This window comes from Lates calcarifer, linkage group LG3 (genome assembly GCF_001640805.2).
Source record: "Lates calcarifer isolate ASB-BC8 linkage group LG3, TLL_Latcal_v3, whole genome shotgun sequence".
In the NCBI taxonomy this organism is placed as follows: domain Eukaryota; kingdom Metazoa; phylum Chordata; class Actinopteri; family Centropomidae; genus Lates; species Lates calcarifer.
This window is the reverse complement of record NC_066835.1, coordinates 10,317,801-10,337,366: the sequence shown is the minus strand read 5'-3', so window position 1 is coordinate 10,337,366 and position 19,566 is coordinate 10,317,801. Positions and strand designations below refer to the sequence as shown.

The window sequence follows — 19,566 nt, the reverse complement described above, 5'->3', positions numbered from 1 at the left end:
GTGATTTACTTCAGTAAGATGCCATTTTGTCAATAACACCCTAAGGGAATGGCTGGACTATGGCAGCACATTCGATAATAAAAGATGAAAAATGGCAAGTATAGTTTCTTTGTTTGTGCTAGTTTCATCCTTAATCCTTTCCTGCGTTGAAGACACTTTGATGATGCCATATAAAATCTTCCAAAGGGTCCTGAGCTTCATGGGTTAAAGTCTGATGCTACTACAGATATAGAAGCAAGACAGCAGCAACAACCCACACAAGATCTATTCCAGCTTTGACAAAGGTTAAAGGATTAGTTCACCTATATCGCAAAAGACATATTTTCTGAAAGGGAAATTTAGTTTCATTTGCTGAGATGTTGAGATATCGACAGCTGACACAAATACTGCTCCCCCAGTATGGAGGTGAATGGAATTTAATATGATGCTCGCTTTTGGAGCAATGAAAAATTAGACTTGAAAAACCCAACAGCACTACATCTCTCTAGAGACAATTTCCTGGGTGGTCCACAGACCTCGCTGTCAGTAGTTTTAATTGGAACTATTGCCTTGATAGAAAGTGCTTTTTGTTTGTGAGTTTGGCTGAACTGACTCTACAAACGCTATCAAATGGACACTAACGAGGGCAGAAGGGGGATGAGTCGGGATGCCGTGCCAACTTGTCTGAAAGCCTGCTGTGGAGAAATTTGTGCCCATATAATCAGTTCTAGCTTTAATCTGATTTGATTAGTGTGTCCTGCTGGATGCAGAGACGAGCTGCACCCCGCTGGCTGCAGCCCTCAGGCTGCTGTCACACACTCAGCTTGAAGTCTCCGGCAAGTTGTAATGAGGCCAGCCAAGTCCTTTTCTCTGCCGTCTTTCACAGGCAAGTTTGCATGGAAACACACAAACACACATACACACCTGGAAAGGAGAACCTCAGGGAATCAGAACTATGTTAAATACCATTTTCATTCCTGGAGAGGAGGTGGAGGTGGTAGAGGGATACAGACACTTTAGAGTAGACTGGAAATGCAGCACAGAGGCTGGCTGCAGGTGGGGACAGAGCAGACTCTACTTCTTGAGGAAGCTTAGGTTCTTTAATGTGTGCTGCAAGATGTAGCAGATCTTTGCCAGTCGCCAGTGCAATATTGCAGGGGCAGCAGCATCAAAGCCAGTGACACCTACAAATTGAACAAACTGATGAGGAGGGCTGACTCTGTGCTGGTTGTGGAGAGGAGGATGCTGCACAAAATGTTGAAACATCATCTTGCATTCCTTCCACCACAGCGGAGCACTTTCAGTAAGAGACTTCTTTAGCCCTGCTGTGACAAGACGCTACAGGAAGTCCTGTAGTCATTCCACTCTCCCTCTCTATCTGTCTATGAAGATATTGTAAGTACATAAAAATAGCTAGTTTCTGTTGCACTTAAGTTTTACTTGACTGTTTTCTTTAACAGAAGATTCACTTACTGTCAACACACACAGTGTAATATAGAAATAACGGACATGGATTTAAATTGCCAAATATCCCTGAAGAGATGTATTAGCAGGTGTCAGAGGATAAATACAGGTTTAAGCATGTGTCAGACAAATATGAATCAATATATAGATAAAAGCAAGGTTTACAGGGAGTGGACAAAATAACAGAAACACCTTATCAGTTTGGCTGATATTACAAGAGGTGTTGAACTCTGTGTTTGCTTTTCTCAGGCAAGTATCCAGTTACTGTGTCTTTTTCGTCTCACTCTGTCTTTGGCATTATCATTTCCTCTTGTCACATAATTCTTTTACTATTGTACATGCCTTAAATTCCAACACAACCACATTTAGTTCATATTCATTTTTTTTAAAAATCTGACACTAGGACACTGGAAAAAAAAAGAAATGTACATGTACAACAATGATACAGTCTGAGAATAATCATGATGAATCTTTGTGCCTTGATTTAAATGTTTAAGTTTCAAATAGTTGAGGATAGAAGATAATGGTAAAAATATGTATGTATTACATACTTCTTAATATGACGTATTCATATTCATTCAGTGGTTTCTGTTATTTTGTCCCTGCTCAATAATTTTTTGTCCTCTCTATAGACAAAATCCTGCTCTCCCTTTCATTGTTTCTTCTCTTCCGTCCTTGCTAACCAGTGGCTAATAGTGTTTCATCAGGGCCGTCAGCTCCAGTGAGTAACTCCCCCTACAGACTGGCTCTTCTTGGCCCACAACACACCACAGCTTCCCCTCCCAGGAATGGAGCCATTTAAATGTGACTGTTCTAATATCTGCATGCTGTGTGCGAACAAGACACGGGGTGACTGAATAAAAAAAAAGAAAAGAAAAGGGGATGCTAGGCAAGAGAGAGTGTTTTCTTTTTTGCCCAAGAGAGTGTGAGACAGATGCTGTTAGGCGCTGACTTACATTTCTAATGAGCACAGGAGCATCAGTATCCATTAGTGAGTGAACAATCTTCCCCTGTAGACTGAGCTCAGTGGTGGTTCCTGGGCTGGGTGGTAGATAGAGCCGTCAAGCAGGAAATGGTGTCACACACCGAGGAGTAAGGGACTGCTACGACCTGTGTGTGGGGAAATAAATATCCTGTGACACAGCCAGGCATGTAATGGGAAAACGCAGGCACCAAAACCAAGGACACACACACACACACACACACACCACACACACACACACACACACACACACACACACCACACGCACACCACGTAGGCATATTGAGATAAAATAATGCAGCTTGAAAACAAAAGCACATCCTTACTCATTCTAGGTCATAAATCACAATAGAGTTTGACAGATTTTTTTTTCCACATAAATATTTTAGGATGATGACAGCTTTTGCATTGATTGACCTGAGAATAATTTAAGTCTGCCGTTCAGCTGAATTTACTACTGTGTACTGTGTACTGTGTACTGTGTAGAGCTACTTGCTGTTACATTTTATGGACCAAAACTAACTTTACCATTTAAAATAGCATTTTTTAAATTCTTTAATAAAGATTTAGGATGATATTTGAGCTTGAAGCCTAAATATATTTGTTTTTTGTTGTCAGAGATTCAAGATTGTTTGTCTACACCAGGGGACTTTTTTCAGGGGATTTGTGGAAATGGCGTGTGTGATGAAGAACACTTATAGTGACCGGCCAATGATTTCAGCATGTGCTGCTCCTGCTCAGTTAGACAGTGACTGAATGAAGGAATGCTGACATTTTGAGATTTAGCTGTTAGCTGTGTAAAAATGGCAGTATTATTACATCTTTTTCAACTTTTGATATCTAAACTTTTTGTACTGTTCACTGTAATTTCAAATTGTTCTTTTGTTTAGTGGAATTTTTCTTGTGTCTTTTTAAAGTACAATGAGAAAAGGGGTTCAGGAAATCCAGAATATGGCCAGGAGCACCTTTTGTATACTGATTGTGTGGGGTGGAAAAATGTATCATTAAGCTGACAAATAAGAGGGCCTCTTAGTGATTAGGTCGGGGTTCATGTATGGATTAAGGTGAAAGGTTCTTAATGAAATTTTACTTGAGACATCTACCAGGTTTTGTTTCATTTAGGTGTTTTGATGCAAGTATTTCTGTTGTATTCAATATTCTGTGGTTTATTCTGTGAGTTTTACAGAGTCTAGAGGGGATCTTTAACACTGAAGCTTTACAGCCTAGCTTTGGTTTAGGATAATACATGTAACCTGAATGTGTGCTTCTTGAACCAGGTCAAAGGTGTGGATTGGCACAAAACATGATCATAAAAATGCATATTTGTGAAGAACATTTTGTATTTTGTATGGTTTTCTGTGAATATTGTATGCAAACATGTGAAACTGGGCAGATGATAACAAAGGCTTTAATTAGCGGTTTTTTGGTTAACTATGTTTTAAAGTGTTTTTCTGTGAAAATGAAATTGCCTCAGGGATGATTAAAGTCCTAATCTGTCACCATCTGGTACTCATCTGTTTAAGGGACAGTCTGTCCACACAAGAGTGGGGACTTAGCACAAATGGCTCAATTTTTAGTGAAGGTAGTGGAAACTGAAATATGTTGTTGACTCGTTGTCGAGACTACCCTTTCACCTCCATGTCCAGAAAATTGGTCTGATCTTTTAGCTGCATGTGGTTGATTAATAAAGACAGGAACTGGAAGAAGTGGTTACAGTTCTTAAATCTTTAATGTAAACAGCAGTTTTGAGGGGCTTTGAAAAAATCCTAAAGAAAAAAAAACCATCTGAAGGTATTAAATAGGAAGGGGAAAATATATAAATCATACTAGAAATAACAACCATGATCTGTTTTTAAATTAAAAAAATACATAAACTTTCAATTTTGTGGCCATATAGTCCTGAACACACAAATAAAGACAACTTCCCTTGACCAAATACTAACATCCTCTCTGTAATACCAACTACTTGGCAGTTTCACAATTTTAAAATCACTAAATTATGAGCATCTTACAAATGATAAACAAAAAAAAGCTCAAATATTGCTTAGGAATGTTGTGTACAGCAGTCATTACAACGAGAGAGACTCAAATGAGGGAGAGACGAGTGTGTGTTTGTTTGTGTGTTTCACAATGGGGAGTGCTTTTACGGTTGTTTTTGGCAAAGCCACTGTGTGGGTGTGTACAATATGCAATAAGCAGCGGTGGGATAATAACATTAACATTAGAATATTCAAAAGAGAGGCTTTTTACTGTAGTACAGTGCCTGGATTTTCGAGGATTGGCTTATTCTAACAGTCTTCAGTATATGTGTAGCAGGACAGAACCAATATAAGAGACTATTTTTAAGAAGTATTTGTCTTAAAATGTACTTCAACCTTCTGTTCAGCCTCTTGGGGAAACATTTAGCTGCCACAAATACTGTAAGTGAGAGTGTGACAGGAAATACTGCTGGGAAGTTGACAACAAAACACAAACCCCCCCCCGTCCCTCCCTGCTCCTGAACTACGCAACCACCATCCCTCCCCACACAAAAGCCCTGAGGAAAAATAATAAAATAAACATTAAAAAAAAGGACAACAAGGAAGCTGAATCAAATAGAATTTCTAAGCATTTGTCTACAACAATCTTCAAGCAAGATGACAGCTGGCGCCTCGGCCGAGAAGAAGAAGAAGAAGAAGTGAATGTTTAGGAACATCAGACACAGGAGGAGAATGAGGAAGAAGATGCAGGATGACCAGCGACAGGCCAAACAAATACTTCCTGGTTTTTCATCTCCATGAAAACCTGATGACTCTGCATCAACCCCACCAGAGTCCCTCAAGTGTACCGCGCCTACTAATATGCACCATTTTCTCTCTTATAAAGGTCTAGCGAGAAGCAAGAGGAAAATAGTTCAATAAATCCTTTTTCTTTCAATCACAGTTCATGTTTTTTTTTAATAGTATATGGTTTTATTCATTTTTGTTCCAGTTTATAAGAAAAGGAGGGATTGGTCCAGTGAGTACAGTAGGTGCTGGGTGGGTCAGGGTTCGGTCTTGTATGGTCGTTTGTCTAGTTACAGTCATAAACAAAGTCATAGTTGCTAGGTTCTTTGGGAATCGGGGGCGGGGCCTCGGGAATCTGGATGTTCTCTAGATCCAAGAGGCGGAGCTTCATCTCCATGGAGAGCAGGGTGTCCATGTCAGATTTGGTGTAATCACTGGTCATCTCCTTACCGAGGAGGGCGTTAAGACCGTCTGTCCACACGCAATACTGCAGACACACGGACAGAGGCAGATCCCAAAATTAATCCATAAACACACAAAAAACTACATCCTTGTAAAACTCTTCAAACTATAATTAAGCATGACATATTTCCAAACTCAAAGGAAGCTGTTGAGAGTGAACAGACTCAACCTGCTTTAGAGACGTGCAGGCTTAAGAGAAACTAACCACCAAGGGAGGAAAAGTTTGTGTACACAGTGACTCAGGAGAAATAGAGCAGGGACACCTTCTTCTCTCTTGTCCTAATTACAAACTTCTATGTTTTAAAAAAAATACCTCAAGAAGTTTCTGGATACAAGCACCAATACAATGATGTGTATTATCCTTAGAGGAACTCTTACAACTTTAGGCCTGTGTGTTAGGTGTGTAATGATGGTAATAAGGGAAGTTTCAAGTCTTCAGTTTTGTAACTTGTATCAGTATCAGTTCAAGTCTCAAGTACACAGCTCTAATTATAAATAGTATAGTTTAAAGTTTCTTTATCTAATCCTATTTCACTGCTAATTTTTGCACATTTGTTCTCACATTTATTCTTTGATAATATGTGCATGTGTACATTGTGCAAATAAAGTTCATGACCTGCCTGAGAAAGATTCAAGAAAAGGATAATACACACACACATTTAGTCCACTGTTCATGTTGCAAATGGACAACTTAAACAAGCTTTGGTGATCATTTCCAGTTCATATGTGCTTTCCACACTCATTACACTTGTATACCATAGAAAAACCTTTCTCTTTGTGTAATGACACTTGCTCATTCTGTCTGACACCATGAACATCCGCAGGGGCCGGACAGCGTTGGCTTACCTCATGCTTGTCAGGAGCGATAAAGTTTAAATACTCGTCGGACTCATAGAGGACAGAAAAGGCCAGCTCTAACACCTCCTGGATAGAGAAAAGAGTGAAAGAGGGAGGGAGGAGTGAAGAAAGAGAGAATGGTGCAAAGACAGAGCAGGAGTGACAGAGTGGTGGAGGTGGGATGGAGGGGGAGAAGAAAAAAAAAGGTGCGAGGGAAGAAAAAAAAGAAGGAATAACAGGTGAGATTTACACCACAATGCTGCCTTACCAATGCAATCTCCCTCTCTCCTCCAAGTGTCTCATCACCATCTGTTACATCAGCTGCACATCAACTCATCAGGTATCAGTGAGAGAGAAGTCAAAGAGAGAAATACCTAGGATGCCTTTAGACACTAGACATTGAAAAATGCCTGGGAATGTTGGGAATATAATGCGATATGATATGGTTTCAGGTATGTTCCCTAAAAATGCACTATATCTTACAATGGGAAATAAATTGAATGCGATGTGAGGACAGAATAGGGACACTGAGATCCAGATTTGTACACATGAAAGCAATTCATTAAATGTGTGCTCGCAATCTGCGTGAAATTAGCGGCTGATTTACTAAGGCAGCAGGTAATTACACACTCTGGGACTGCAACCTAGGCACATTTTTGCAAGGCAGAGCTTAAACGCTGCAGTTCAGTGGTGGGATTTGTCTCAGATTAGGAGGCTCAGAAAAGGAAACGTGGTGGCAATGAATAGAAATATTTATCACTGAAGTAATGGGAGTTTGAACAATTCCAGTTCATCCGGAGGGTTCTGTGAAAGTACCAACATTTCAAGACAATGCATGTAATGTTTGTTGAGATATTTCAGTCAGGAAAAAGGCGACCAACACTGCCACCCCTAGGGCCGTGTGGTTGTAGATGACACTGACACAGCTGAAGTCTCCATACAAGCATAAGAAAACTGCAAGCAAATGCACTTTTGTAAATCAAATAAGTGTAATCCCCACAGTGCATTAACAGCTTCGTTAGCAGTTCAAGTTTATGACCATAAAGGCACAACTCTGCTCTTTATTTGCTGTAATAAAAAAGATATTGTGTTCATTTGTTAATGCTCTTTTTTCACGGTTGTTTTTTTGTTTATGAACTAATTAAATGCAGCCACACTTCTCTGTCGGCAGTTGTTTAGTTTAAATGAAATACTGGTTAATTAAATTCCTCTTCCCTCCCCCCAAAACAACCTTATTTTAATATACTGTACACAAATGTGCACCTGCTCTTTAGATGCAGAGGATTTTCCACGCAAATTGGAGCCATCGCAATGTCCCTAAATACAGCAGAACATGCAATCATCCACTCTTATCATATATCCAGCAGCCATTTGCGTGATCCTCCATTTAAAATGCACATAAAACAGAGAGGTTTGCTTTGGTAATGAAATGCAAAGTGCAGCGCAGATGATGAGCAGACTGCTCTTTTGGGTCGGTGCACCTGTTTTTCTAATGACACACGTCTTGAGGTGCAGAAGGCATCTGAAACAAGCTAAATATGGGCCCGAGTATACATGGGAGACACACTATGCACGGAATAATTACAAAAAATATTACAATGAAAGTGAACTGCTCGTGAGGAATATATTTGGAAGAATGAGGGAGACAACAATGCTTGCCACCTCATCTTCCCACCTCTGTCTCAGCGCCCCACAAACAGTTCACATGCCAAGCTCTGCTCTAAAGCCCACAGAGGTGACTTTGGCTGGCCTTGTAACAGTGAGTAATGAAATGTGCTTGTGCTCTCATTCACAAGGCTGGGACAGGCCCGCTAGACGGCTCACAGACCCCCCTAGGGTCATTCTCCTCGACCCGCGCTTATCGACAAGGTAATAAAAGAGACAAAGCGGGGAGGAGGCGTGCTCCTTTGTCTTCAAGGCTATTTATCCAAGATCCAATATATCAGGGTCCCGTGGGTGGGGTTGGTGTGGGGTGGGGAGAAGGTTTGCAGAGGCAAAGTGCAGCAGAGGAAGGGCTGATGTGTACACAGACGCAGACAATATGGCTCTTTCATCCTGGTTAGGGTACCACTGAGGGCATGCTGACGTGTGTTACTCTCAAGTTTAAGAAAAGATGTCAGCATGTTTTTGGCGGCTCTTAAGTGATTTGCAGCTGTGCGAATAAAGGACTATTCCGTGATTTATTTTTTTCTACGCAACGTCACCGATGGATACGTCTCTCTGCGCCGAGAGCTGAGACACAAGTTATTGTGTTATTTCCCAAAGCAACATTATGTAACTGACATCATGTTATGCAACTCTCACGCACACAGAAACACAGTTTCATCGCCTGAATACACACCCACCCACCCACACATATGCATGTGTGCACACGTGTGCACACACAGACACAAACACACACACAAAATACCTTGTTTTGCTTCAGGGCTCCCTTCTCCTTCATGTGAGGACAGTCTTTGCCGGTGATAACAGCTTTGATATCAGCCACAGGCACTGCAGAGAGGACACAAGTGAGTTCACAACAACAACAACAACAACAACAACAACAACCACCCTGTGACAACTGTGTCATCCCAGATGAGTTGGTGGTTTATTCAACTGATTAAAACTTAAAACCTCTTCAGGTTTGTCACTGTGCAAGAATAAAGTAAAAGTAATGATTACACTGACTCTTGGTGTCACTGCCTGTACTGTGCTTTGGGGATATGTATATATGCCTTCAGTAGGGGCAGACAGTAGACTTAATAAATATTATGACCTTTAAGCCATAGAAGGTGCAATTTAAATATATTCTGTATCACAATAGTGGGTACAGACTGTCAATAATTTAACTTTACACTCACGTTTGTCCTGTAAAGAGTCGTGGGGCACCTCGCCCTGAGGGCTCTCTTCCAGATCTCCATAGTGCAGGACTTTATGGTTCGGAGACAGACGGCAATACCAAAACTTATCTGGAAGAAAAGATTAGGAGAAAGAAAAACAAGGGGGGGGGGGACAGATTTAGAGGAGTTATAAAATAACTCACTGGTATAAGACATCATATGGGATTGCATGAGTCATCAACAGAAGAGAAAATTAGCATGCCAAAAAAATTCTGTGGTGAAAAAAAAGAAAGAAAAAAAAGGAAGAAAGGAAGCAGCCTTGAGGAAAATCCACAGATGGGCTGCGATGCTGTGCATGAGGGAGGGGTCTTGATGGGCAACAAAACAGACAGTTGGCCTTCATCATTTTAACAATGATTCAGCAACAATAGACACACTTGAGTCTAGATCAAGAAAGGACATCCTGGGATTTTTCTGGCAAAGATTAAACCTTAACTGTGATTTGATATGACTCAATTTATTTTCTTTTAAACAGAAAAACTAAATTAAAACATGTAGCACGAGGCCCCAAATGTCTAATCTAATTACAGAAAGCACCAACTATGGCTGAGATCATTTAGTGACAGCTTTTTGGTGTTACAACATGTTTTAATTTAAATAATAAAGGTTGTTTACAAGGTAGTCAAACAGCTCGATTGTTCTAACATAATAGTAAAATACAGAAACAGGGAGCACCTGTATGCTAATAAATCCCGTTCATGAAACTTTTCATATGCACTTAGCATCAACTACAGCCATTCTGGAGGCTGTAGTTGATGTTACATGTAGCTAGATAAAGTTGGACCATGGTCAAAATAAGAGAAAACACATGGGAAAGCCCTGAGAAGCCTAAAATTATGTACTGCAAGAGCAGTAGAGAGTGGTCACCAGTTGATCTGGATGTATTATTCATACAAAACAGGTAGACTGAAAACTTAAAAAATATCTTTATTATCACAATAATGGTCTTATTTTGTTCAAGGTGAAAGAATTTAAGTAAGAAGATGTAAGTGCTGATCAAGTTGAGTGTACTCTTGGCTGATGTCAAAAGTAATCTTCCAGCAGTGGGGGCCTGTATCTACCAGCTGTGTCTCCAAAGCGCTGGTCACTGCCTCCACCCCCAGCCTCTACGACCAGGCCTGGTGTTCTTTGAAAGGTTCCCTGCCAAGGTGGGTGCCGAGCTGAGCTGGCAGTGAGCGGGCACAGACTGGGGAGGTCTGGCTGGCGTGTGCATGGGTGGCTGGTCCAAATCCTAATTGCTGAAAATAGACAGTTGGTGGTGCCAGGCTGGTGCAGAATGGCACTTGATCCACAGGGGAGCGGATAGAGATGTGTGCGGCGGCTATGAGGGGAGGGGCACGCTGTCAACTGTTCAGCTTAACCGATCGCACAACTGATTTGTGTGTATGTCTGTATACAAGCACATATGTTCTTCCCATCGCCTGGAAGACACTGTGTCTCTATTACGGATTTAATCTAATTCTTCTAAACTGCAATTGTCTTAATCTAATTCAAACTCCAGAATGACAAGATTGAACAGAATAAGGCCAAATTTCTAAGTTTACTTTTGCTTTACTGCAGCGTTTACACAAAACATAATCCCCCGAGCCCCAAGTGGCATTACCTGCCAGTACCCTGCACTTTAAAGACTGTACTGTACAGGTAGTACTCTTTCTTCCGAAATTTCAGAACACCATCAACCTGAGCTTTTAGAGAGAGGCTTATAATGGGCAGACTGGCACTTTGGAGGGTAGAGAGAAGAGTCATCTGCACTGAAGTCAGCTAAATTAATATTTGATGTAGGTACTTGAGTCCCTGCAGGCTGGAGAACTTTGAAATTGTAGTACAAGATGCTGAGGGTGGAGTGGGAGAAGGAGAGAGGAAGGGAGAGAAGGAGGGAGGGGTGCACATTTTATTTTACTTTAAAAAAAAAAAGAAAAAAAAGATGGGTCAAGACACATATATAACAGTAGATAGAGAGGTGCCGTACATACAGCAAGTATAAAGATTGCGAAAGTTTCTCTGAGTAAAGAACGGAAGATGAAAAAAATAGACCAATAAACCAAGCTTCAGCTTATGTATGCAAAACTCCCGTCTCGATTTAACGTCTCATTTCATTTGCGTACCAAGGGAAAATGAAACTTGCTATAGGGCTCCTTTTATTCAAGTTCTGCTTCCCTATGGTCTGCAAGACAAAGTGCTCTTCACATTGTCAATGCATGGATGTACTGTAAGTACCAGCATGAGAACAATAGCTCAGGGAGGAGAGGGAGGCAAGGATAGACATGTATGGGTGGAGGGAAGAGAGATGAAGGGACAGGTATATGAGGGAGGTGTACTACATTCACTCGTGCACAAGGATACAGATACAAAGCAAACCAAAAAGAAGAGGTGAGAAGTGACAAAAAGAGAAGGAGTTCCATGAGTTAATGTGAAGAAACAGGGTGTCCTTGACTTGAGTGTCCTCAGAGGCAAAGACAGCCACAGCTAGCTTGTAACAGGCAGACGGCTCCCCTACAGTCAGTGCGCTGTTGCGGCAGATTAAAGCCAGTGTAACCCTACAGGCTACTGTGCTAAATTAAATCCAGTGAGGCTCATGAACTGCTTTATATACTGTGTGTGTGTCTACTGTTCCTGAATGGCTAATAGTTATTATTTCTGTGTTTAGTATGCGTGTGGAAATATGTGCATGTGTCCTCAGTTTCTTTGACGAATGTTCCATATCTATCAATATAATAACCACAATACTGTAATATTCGCAGCATGTTGCTGCACAAAAGCCAGACAAGCATAAATTTGAGCAAAAAACAATCTGATACTCAGTGCAGGGTGATGCACGAACATCTGTCCTGCAACATCTTTTCTACTCAAACCCCCTGCCGACCACCACCCACCACCACCACTCCTATGCTTCTTGTCTTTCTTTGTTTCTGCAATCCAGCTTTGACAACATCTGGGTGACAGCTGCCAAGACAAATCGTAATCAGGATTTAAAATGCCAGAACACACTAATGTAAGGAGGAAAAAAAATGATCTGACTTATTGGAAAGCATACGTCCTGAGGGCAGCTGATGACAATAGCACAATAAAGGCAAACGGACCGACAACCTGAGCTTGTCACTGTTTTTTTTTTTATTTCAAGTATTTATCCATACAGACAGAGAGGGGGAAAAAGTGACAGAGAGGGGTGAAGGAAAGTGCAAGAGGGAGGACAGAGAAATGAAGGGATCAGGTCTCAGGCAGATTAAATCCTATTTGACTGAAGTGCAGCATATTATACAGGCTAAATGTTACCACTGCTACTCCTCTCTATCCCCCTTTCACTCCTCTCTCACTTTCTCTCTCGTGGCAGCGAGTGTGAAACACGATATTAGGCTGAATGATTCGAATACGCTGCTATCTGAGCTGGCTGCTGGGTTTTTCCTTTGTATCCCTCTTCCTCTCTCTTCTATGTGTCACTTGGAAGAAATACATCAATCCTTACAGTAAATTAAGTCAAAGGAATGTACTATGTGTAGTCATGAGACTGTGTTTCCCAAAAAACTCAAGCAAAAGACACCGCTTCCTCATTTCCACCCCACCCTTCATGCTGTAGAGCCCGGGGTTACCGCAGTCTGCTCTGTCATTGTCATTCTTTCATTTCTTTTCTCAAAGCTTTCTCTAGAATTTATCTTGACAAGTGTAAAGCATAAATATGTGTTTACGCTGCTCCCGGCTTTATGTCTTTGTATTTCTTTGCATGCCATATATCTGTGTGTGTGTGTGTGTGGGGAAGGGGCGAAAGGAGGGAAGGCAGCGCGATGGTGCGTCTCGAGACAGAAAGACATATGTACTTATGCATGTGCTCGAATAACAGAGGCGGCGCACCTCTGTAGGCCTCTGCCTCAGAGGCTGAGAGAGGCAGAAAACTTGCATGAGTGATCGTGACAGCAGAACCGCGAGCAGTCCATGGCTTCAAAGATCTCCTGTGGGGTTTTGATATAGCAAAGGGAATAAGGCGATGAGTGCCGGGTGCAGAGGGGAGGGATACAGAACAAACAGATAGAGGGAGATGGGGAAGGAAATAGAACACGAGTACTTGTGGACACAGCAGACAGAGATGTGACACCAGTGTCTCCATGGTTATGATGTGTGGGTGAAGATGGTGTCGGGTCAGGTTCGAATGCTTGAACATATATGCGTGTGAGTACTGTGTGTGTCTCACCTTGCCTCCTGCGACTACTGATTTTCCTGAAGCAGGTTCCTTCACACAACCTGTTGAGCCTCTGCTGTTTGATCAGCTCCATGATCTCTGGCTGGATCTTCTCCCTCAGCTCCCTGCAGATAAACAAATGCATATTATCGGTTTAAGAGAATTATCTAAATTCTGTAAACCATACCCATCCTGTGTGGAAAGCAAGCAGGCGACAGCGAGCTACAACACTCTCTGAGACTTGGGAGTGAATTCTATTACATGTACCCTGGTTTTCCAGCAGGCGTGCAGTATTCATCTGATATTCGAGGGATTTTTACTGTCAGGAGGGAGCAGAGAATAAGAAACATGCAGATATACTTCCACACATGCATGCACGTGTACAGTGCACACACTCAGAAACATGTCGTACTGTACAGCGTCCCAAAAGGCTGATCAGTGGAAATCTGTGCCACTCCAGCTCCTGCTCAGATCACTGTCATTTATTCATGCCTTTACATGTATGTGTGTCTATGTTGCATATGAATGTGAAGCATACAGCACTAGTCAGCATGAATTATGTATACTATCTGCCCGAGCAGTGCTTCTCCCCATCCTTTCTTGCCATTATACTTGAGTGCTTTCTCTTCCAATTTACCTTTCATTCTTTTCTCTTTCTCAAAATATGCAGGTTTTGACAGGATTTCAAGATTTCTAGGTGCATAAAAAAATTGCATTTCTAACAGGAAATATGCATTTTCTTGGATTAACTCTGTTCGTGATCACATTTTCTTTCACTTCCTTGTCTCCATCAGACTCATCCACACTTGTCTCACTTCATTTGTCTCCCTGGTCACCCTCCCTGTCTGTGTTTGCTTCATCAGTGACTCTGGCCATTACATTGATCTGTGGTTGGACATTTACTGACATCCTTAAAGAAACAGCTAGTGGGGAAGGTGTGCCTGGAAATGGATGATGATGATGATGATGATAGGTTGGCTTTACTGCCTTACATCCTGTCCTTTTGACCGGACTAGATGCAGGTGAGATGGGGTTTGTCTGAGACTTTTAGATGGTCTGTCTGCTCTGTCTTCTTAGGAGGTAGCTCCAGTTTCAATCTAAACTCAATCTTTCCAGCAAATGCAGAAAATCACAGACAACTGAATTAAAGGGCCGAGGTGTTGGACTGGTAAACCTCTATAAAAAAAAGCACTCTGGTTGGTATCAGGTGTTAAAATGATACAGTACCTTCACAGCACACAAGTAAAATATTGCCAAGCACAGTTGGAAAGGGGGATTCAATAATGAATTAAGTTTAACCAATTTTTCATCCTAATTTTCTTGGGGCTGCATTAAAATCAAATTGTGTATTAACATTTTCTCATAGGTGTGTCCTCAGCAGTTCTGAGCTGACCAGCATTTTTTTATGTGATGTCGATTTTATGTCTTGCAGCTTTGGGTAAATAAAAAACTTCCAACATACATTGCTAAACCCTAAAAATTCTGCTAACAAGAGTCAAAATGACATTAAATAGTTCTTCAGCTCAGACATTTTACAAGAGACACAGCTTTGATCTGAAGCTGTAATGGCTCCCCTTCACCTTCTTTTGATCTCCCAAGTCATTCCCTACAATAATTGATAGCAGAAAATTGGCAGCAATTGTAGCAGGTAATACACAGCTCCTTTAAATCTGCAGGCCTGACATGCTCTGCTCATTATGATTACAAGTCATGACTGTACTGTATTGATTAGAGGAAAATTCCACCCTCGGGTAGTCTCACACTGCTGAGGAGAGACTCATCAGTCTGTGATGCTCGGTGCTGCTTTCCAACAATTATTCTGTGATAAAATGGTAAAACAGGCTTTTTCTTTTCAGCATCGGATTTGATTTCAATTGCTTTTCATTTACTTCTGCAGGAATACCGTTTGACAGCAGCCTCAGATTGGGTGGGAACTTGTTGCATTCAGCTCTACTCTTATTTTTCTTAGTTATTAAGGGCGAGTTATTGAAATTCATTGTGTTATACATGATAAAAAGTGTTGCTCATCTAATTCTAAATGTGAATAAGATAACTACATCTCAGTTTTCCCCACCTTCTTTCACTTTTGTTTGGATTTCTCCACTAGGATTAATTGGCTGCAAAAGTTTGGTCTCTACCCTTCCAATATCGATTTAATAAGCCCTTGGCTCAGCATTGATTACTGTTCAAAGGGGCAAGCTTTCTCTGTGAAACGATTTTTCAATAGTGCTTGCTACTCCATTAAATACAAGCAGGACAAAACAATGTTCTCCATTACAGAGCCTGCATCCATGATCAGTCAGTGAATGATCTATTACAGACCAGCTCTCTATGCTTAATGAGCTGGAGGGTCGTTAATGGAGTATTCACTGGGAATTCCATTTGCAGACAATTTGAATTTAATGCATATTTTCAATCACGAGGAGCGAGCACAGGTGCAACCTGCTTTAGGCCAGTAGTTGGCATTTGGTTGACAAATGGAAAGGAGGAAAAAAAAGAGGCAATTACAAGTATATTAATGACCACGGCTCTTTTTCGTAGATGCAAATTATGTCCTCATTTCAGTCTTAGACTTGATCAGGTGGATGAGGAGAAGAAAAATTGCAATTAACAGATGGAATTTCACTGAACAGTTTCTCTAACTTCACAGGAAATGTCAAACTCTTCTAAACAAAAAAGTAAGTAGCATGAATAAAATATCACACAGTTTGAGTTAAGCATTTTGTTGACATCTAGTCTGCCCAACAAGCTCCTGTGGGACACTTCAGGCTACAAGAATAAACCTTTGACAAACACGTACAGGCACATTTTTGGTTTTTACGCTATGATACCAGCACACTGGCCACTGATTGGCTGACTCACAGGATGGGGCGGGACTGGAAATCTTCCTGATTCATTCTCTCGGACTGGCGTATCTTCAGGATCTCTGTGTAGCTCAGGTTCTGCAGGCGACTCTTGAACTGGTCCAGGGAATTAGGCTTGAGAGTCAGTGCTCGCATGATCTGCTCCCTCACCACCTGCATTACCTGCAGAGGAGAAACAGAGAGGCAGAGGGGGGCAGGGTGAGCGAGCTTATCGTGGATGCAGGAGACATGCAGGATATCTAGACCGAGTCAGCACAGTCATGAAGTCAAAAGTAACCCACTCCCTTTTTTTCTGGGGTCAGGGGAGCATGTAAACTTTCTGTTTATATTAATGATGTCATTTTTTTTAGAACCAGCGCCTGTAATCCAGTCTAGTGCACTGAGCCTTAAGAGGAAAAGAGCAAAGCAGAATAATTCAACAGTGGCTACTCAACTGTTAGCCCCAGTATCCTGCATCAGTGAAATGCATGACAGAACTTTCCAATAATACCCCAGCAAGCTAATGCCATTAGTCTGGCTGTGGCTGCAGGAGCATGACATGAGTGCTGTTCCAAGTCATCAATCCCACTGGAGGGGTCTTTGTGATCAACGGAGGTAACAATACAATAAGGAAGTGCACCACAACAAACCATAAAAACACATCATGCATATCCAGATCAATTAGCCTAGTGCATATGCGTTACTGTCAGGAGATAATTTAAGTCTGAGCACATACTCCCCAGCTGGACACACAAAGAAGTGCTTAGCCAGAGTTACACACTTACACACACACACACACACACACCACACACCACACACACACACACACACACACACACACACACACACACTTAAGACTGATGCACTGAAAATCAATTAGAATCATTAATATTTAACAATATGAACACTGAGAAGTGAGCAACAGTAAACAATATCAATCCCCTCAACTAACACAGAACACAAACACAGACTAAATAGAGGCATCATCTTACATTTATGCAGATAAAATAGTAATAGGAGCTGACATGTGAATTCATTTGTTTGTGCTTGACATGTTCACATAAAATCTGGTGTGACAAATCTAAGTAAAATATAAGCCAGAAATATGCAACAGCAATTAAATAGCAATTAAATAATTAATGATTACTAAATTGTGACTTTCTGTGACCCCCAAAATGCTTGCACTACTCTTGCTGTCAGGTGAGTTGATGTCTTTGGGCCTTGAACACTGGATGAGACCCAAACCAAACAAACCAAAGGCCTGATTACAATGGTACTTAAACTATTAAGAAAGTATTATGTGAAATGGAATTAAAGCTCAGTTTGAGCTGCTTTGTAACAGCACTACACTGATTTTTAACACAGTTAATAAAGTACAGATTCTTTCCAAAATAAAAAATCTTCTCATCTCTCAGCATGTACGCTTGAGTCTCCAGTAAATGGGTCCTAAGCTGAAATCTTTGATGACAGCTGCCTCCATTTAGCTTTGCACTCTGAGAAGTGATTTGCATTTTGCATAATTAGGATTTGAACACTAATATAACTCAAAGATAGATTCTTTATTTGTAACGGTATTGGGCTTACACACAAAGGACTTGACTGAGAACAAACGTAACAAAACAGCACCTGAAACAGTGGTTTGCTCTAAAACACTGAGAGTGGCTTACAGAGCTTGGGTTGAAGTGGACCTGTAAATCCTACTGACACTATACGTGATATTTGGCTGTAAAATAACTTGACTTGGCTTCTTAACGTTCCTTTGGCCAAGCTGAGCAGTGCTGTTCCAGTTACTGCAGACAGCGTGATGGTGGACGTGACAAGCAACCCTGATTATGGATCAGCCTTGTTAGCAGCTGCCTCTGGGCCTGCAGATGCTGATTCACTGGATCAGATCATACTGAGGTGACAGAACGAAATAGACTGTCTTCCCTTCTGTTCTCTTTGATTTTGCTCTATTGTATTTTCTCTTTTCACTGCTTCTCTTGTTGATCAAACGCTTGAGGACACCCAAGTATTTCCAGCCTCTGCAGAAACATTTGCTTACAATATGCCGACTCTATCACAATGAGAGACAGAGTTGAAGATGATGTCTTATGTGTATGTGTACTTGTACAGTGCAGAAGAGTTCATGGACTTTCCTTATAATTGGTCTGTTCTGCTGTTCTGTACAATTCTGTTTCATCTGGACTCCTCTCAACCTTAACAACTGTGCCAAAACCCAGTCACTCAAGATTCCAAACATGGTCTTATGTAATATTGTTCTTGCTGTTGCTGTTGTGCTCACTGCGAGGCGATTACTCATCAACTTGCTAACCTCTGGACTTTCACTCGTCAGACTAAGCCAGGGGTGAGAGCATTAAAAATAGAGGACGTTCAGACGCTGAAAATGAAACATGAACTGCATACACCCCCCCCACACCCCAAATAAATAAATAAATAAAAATATTCAAGACAACATGGGCGAGGGAGGAATAATCCTGTCATATTTGCAGGTGTTAAAATGCATAAAGAAATGGTCTGGACTTTTGGGATGTTGATGCTGTACAGTGAGAACGCCAGAAAAAGGAATGAACCCATTTCTAATTGTAGATCTGATAAGCCCTGAAGGTAACTCTCAGCTCCCACTGAAATAAGACCCCAAAAAAGTCATTTTATAAATGATAAACACAATTTAATCCAGGGATTTGCTTTTAGAATCCAAAGATGTTCAGAGGCGGTAATCACAGTGTATCTTCTACACATGCACAAAAAGGTGACAATTGCAGTGCATCAGTTCAGGAGTTATGCAAAGCTACAGCTGAGCACTGAACTTAGCTTTTGTGAGTCTAGATTTGGACCCTGTGTAACCCTTGTAAGTCCATTCTAATTTATTTACAAAGCTCAGACACAGAGCCACACCAGTGCAAATGAGGTCCCTCTCTGGTATGTTCCCAAACTAACTGGTATTAAGGCTGATGCAGAACATCAGTGACTCAGCGCAAGTACCTTCCTCAAATCCCCTTTGACAGGGGCAGACAAAAGTTCAGATCAGGATCTTAGTTGTTTAAAAAGGGAGCACTGTCCTGGGGTGGGATAAAGTCTCTGCATGCAGAATATTAACTGGTCAAGTGAAACAGGAAGTTGCTGGACTGTCCTGACCTGTGGTTCAGAGCTAGGTGTGCAGTATGAAGAGCTGCTCTAT

The 19,566-nt window shown here is 41.3% G+C and overlaps 1 protein-coding gene across 8 annotated transcripts in view; it reads right to left on the bottom strand.

Annotated features, from left to right (window-relative positions):
- Positions 1-4,135: 4,135 nt before the first annotated feature.
- The window catches only part of elmo1 (engulfment and cell motility 1 (ced-12 homolog, C. elegans)), a 99,619-nt gene continuing 84,188 nt past the window's right edge, over positions 4,136-19,566 (bottom strand). For all 8 annotated transcript variants that reach the window (XM_018697564.2, XM_018697566.2, XM_051066424.1 and 5 more), the window contains 6 exons: positions 16,405-16,568; positions 13,555-13,667; positions 9,333-9,440; positions 8,900-8,982; positions 6,499-6,576; positions 4,136-5,677 (listed from right to left, as the gene is read on the bottom strand). In XM_018697564.2, coding sequence (XP_018553080.1) covers positions 5,477-5,677; positions 6,499-6,576; positions 8,900-8,982; positions 9,333-9,440; positions 13,555-13,667; positions 16,405-16,568 — 747 coding nt within the window. In that variant the 3' untranslated portion in view covers positions 4,136-5,476. The remainder of the gene's footprint in view (positions 5,678-6,498; positions 6,577-8,899; positions 8,983-9,332; positions 9,441-13,554; positions 13,668-16,404; positions 16,569-19,566) is intronic.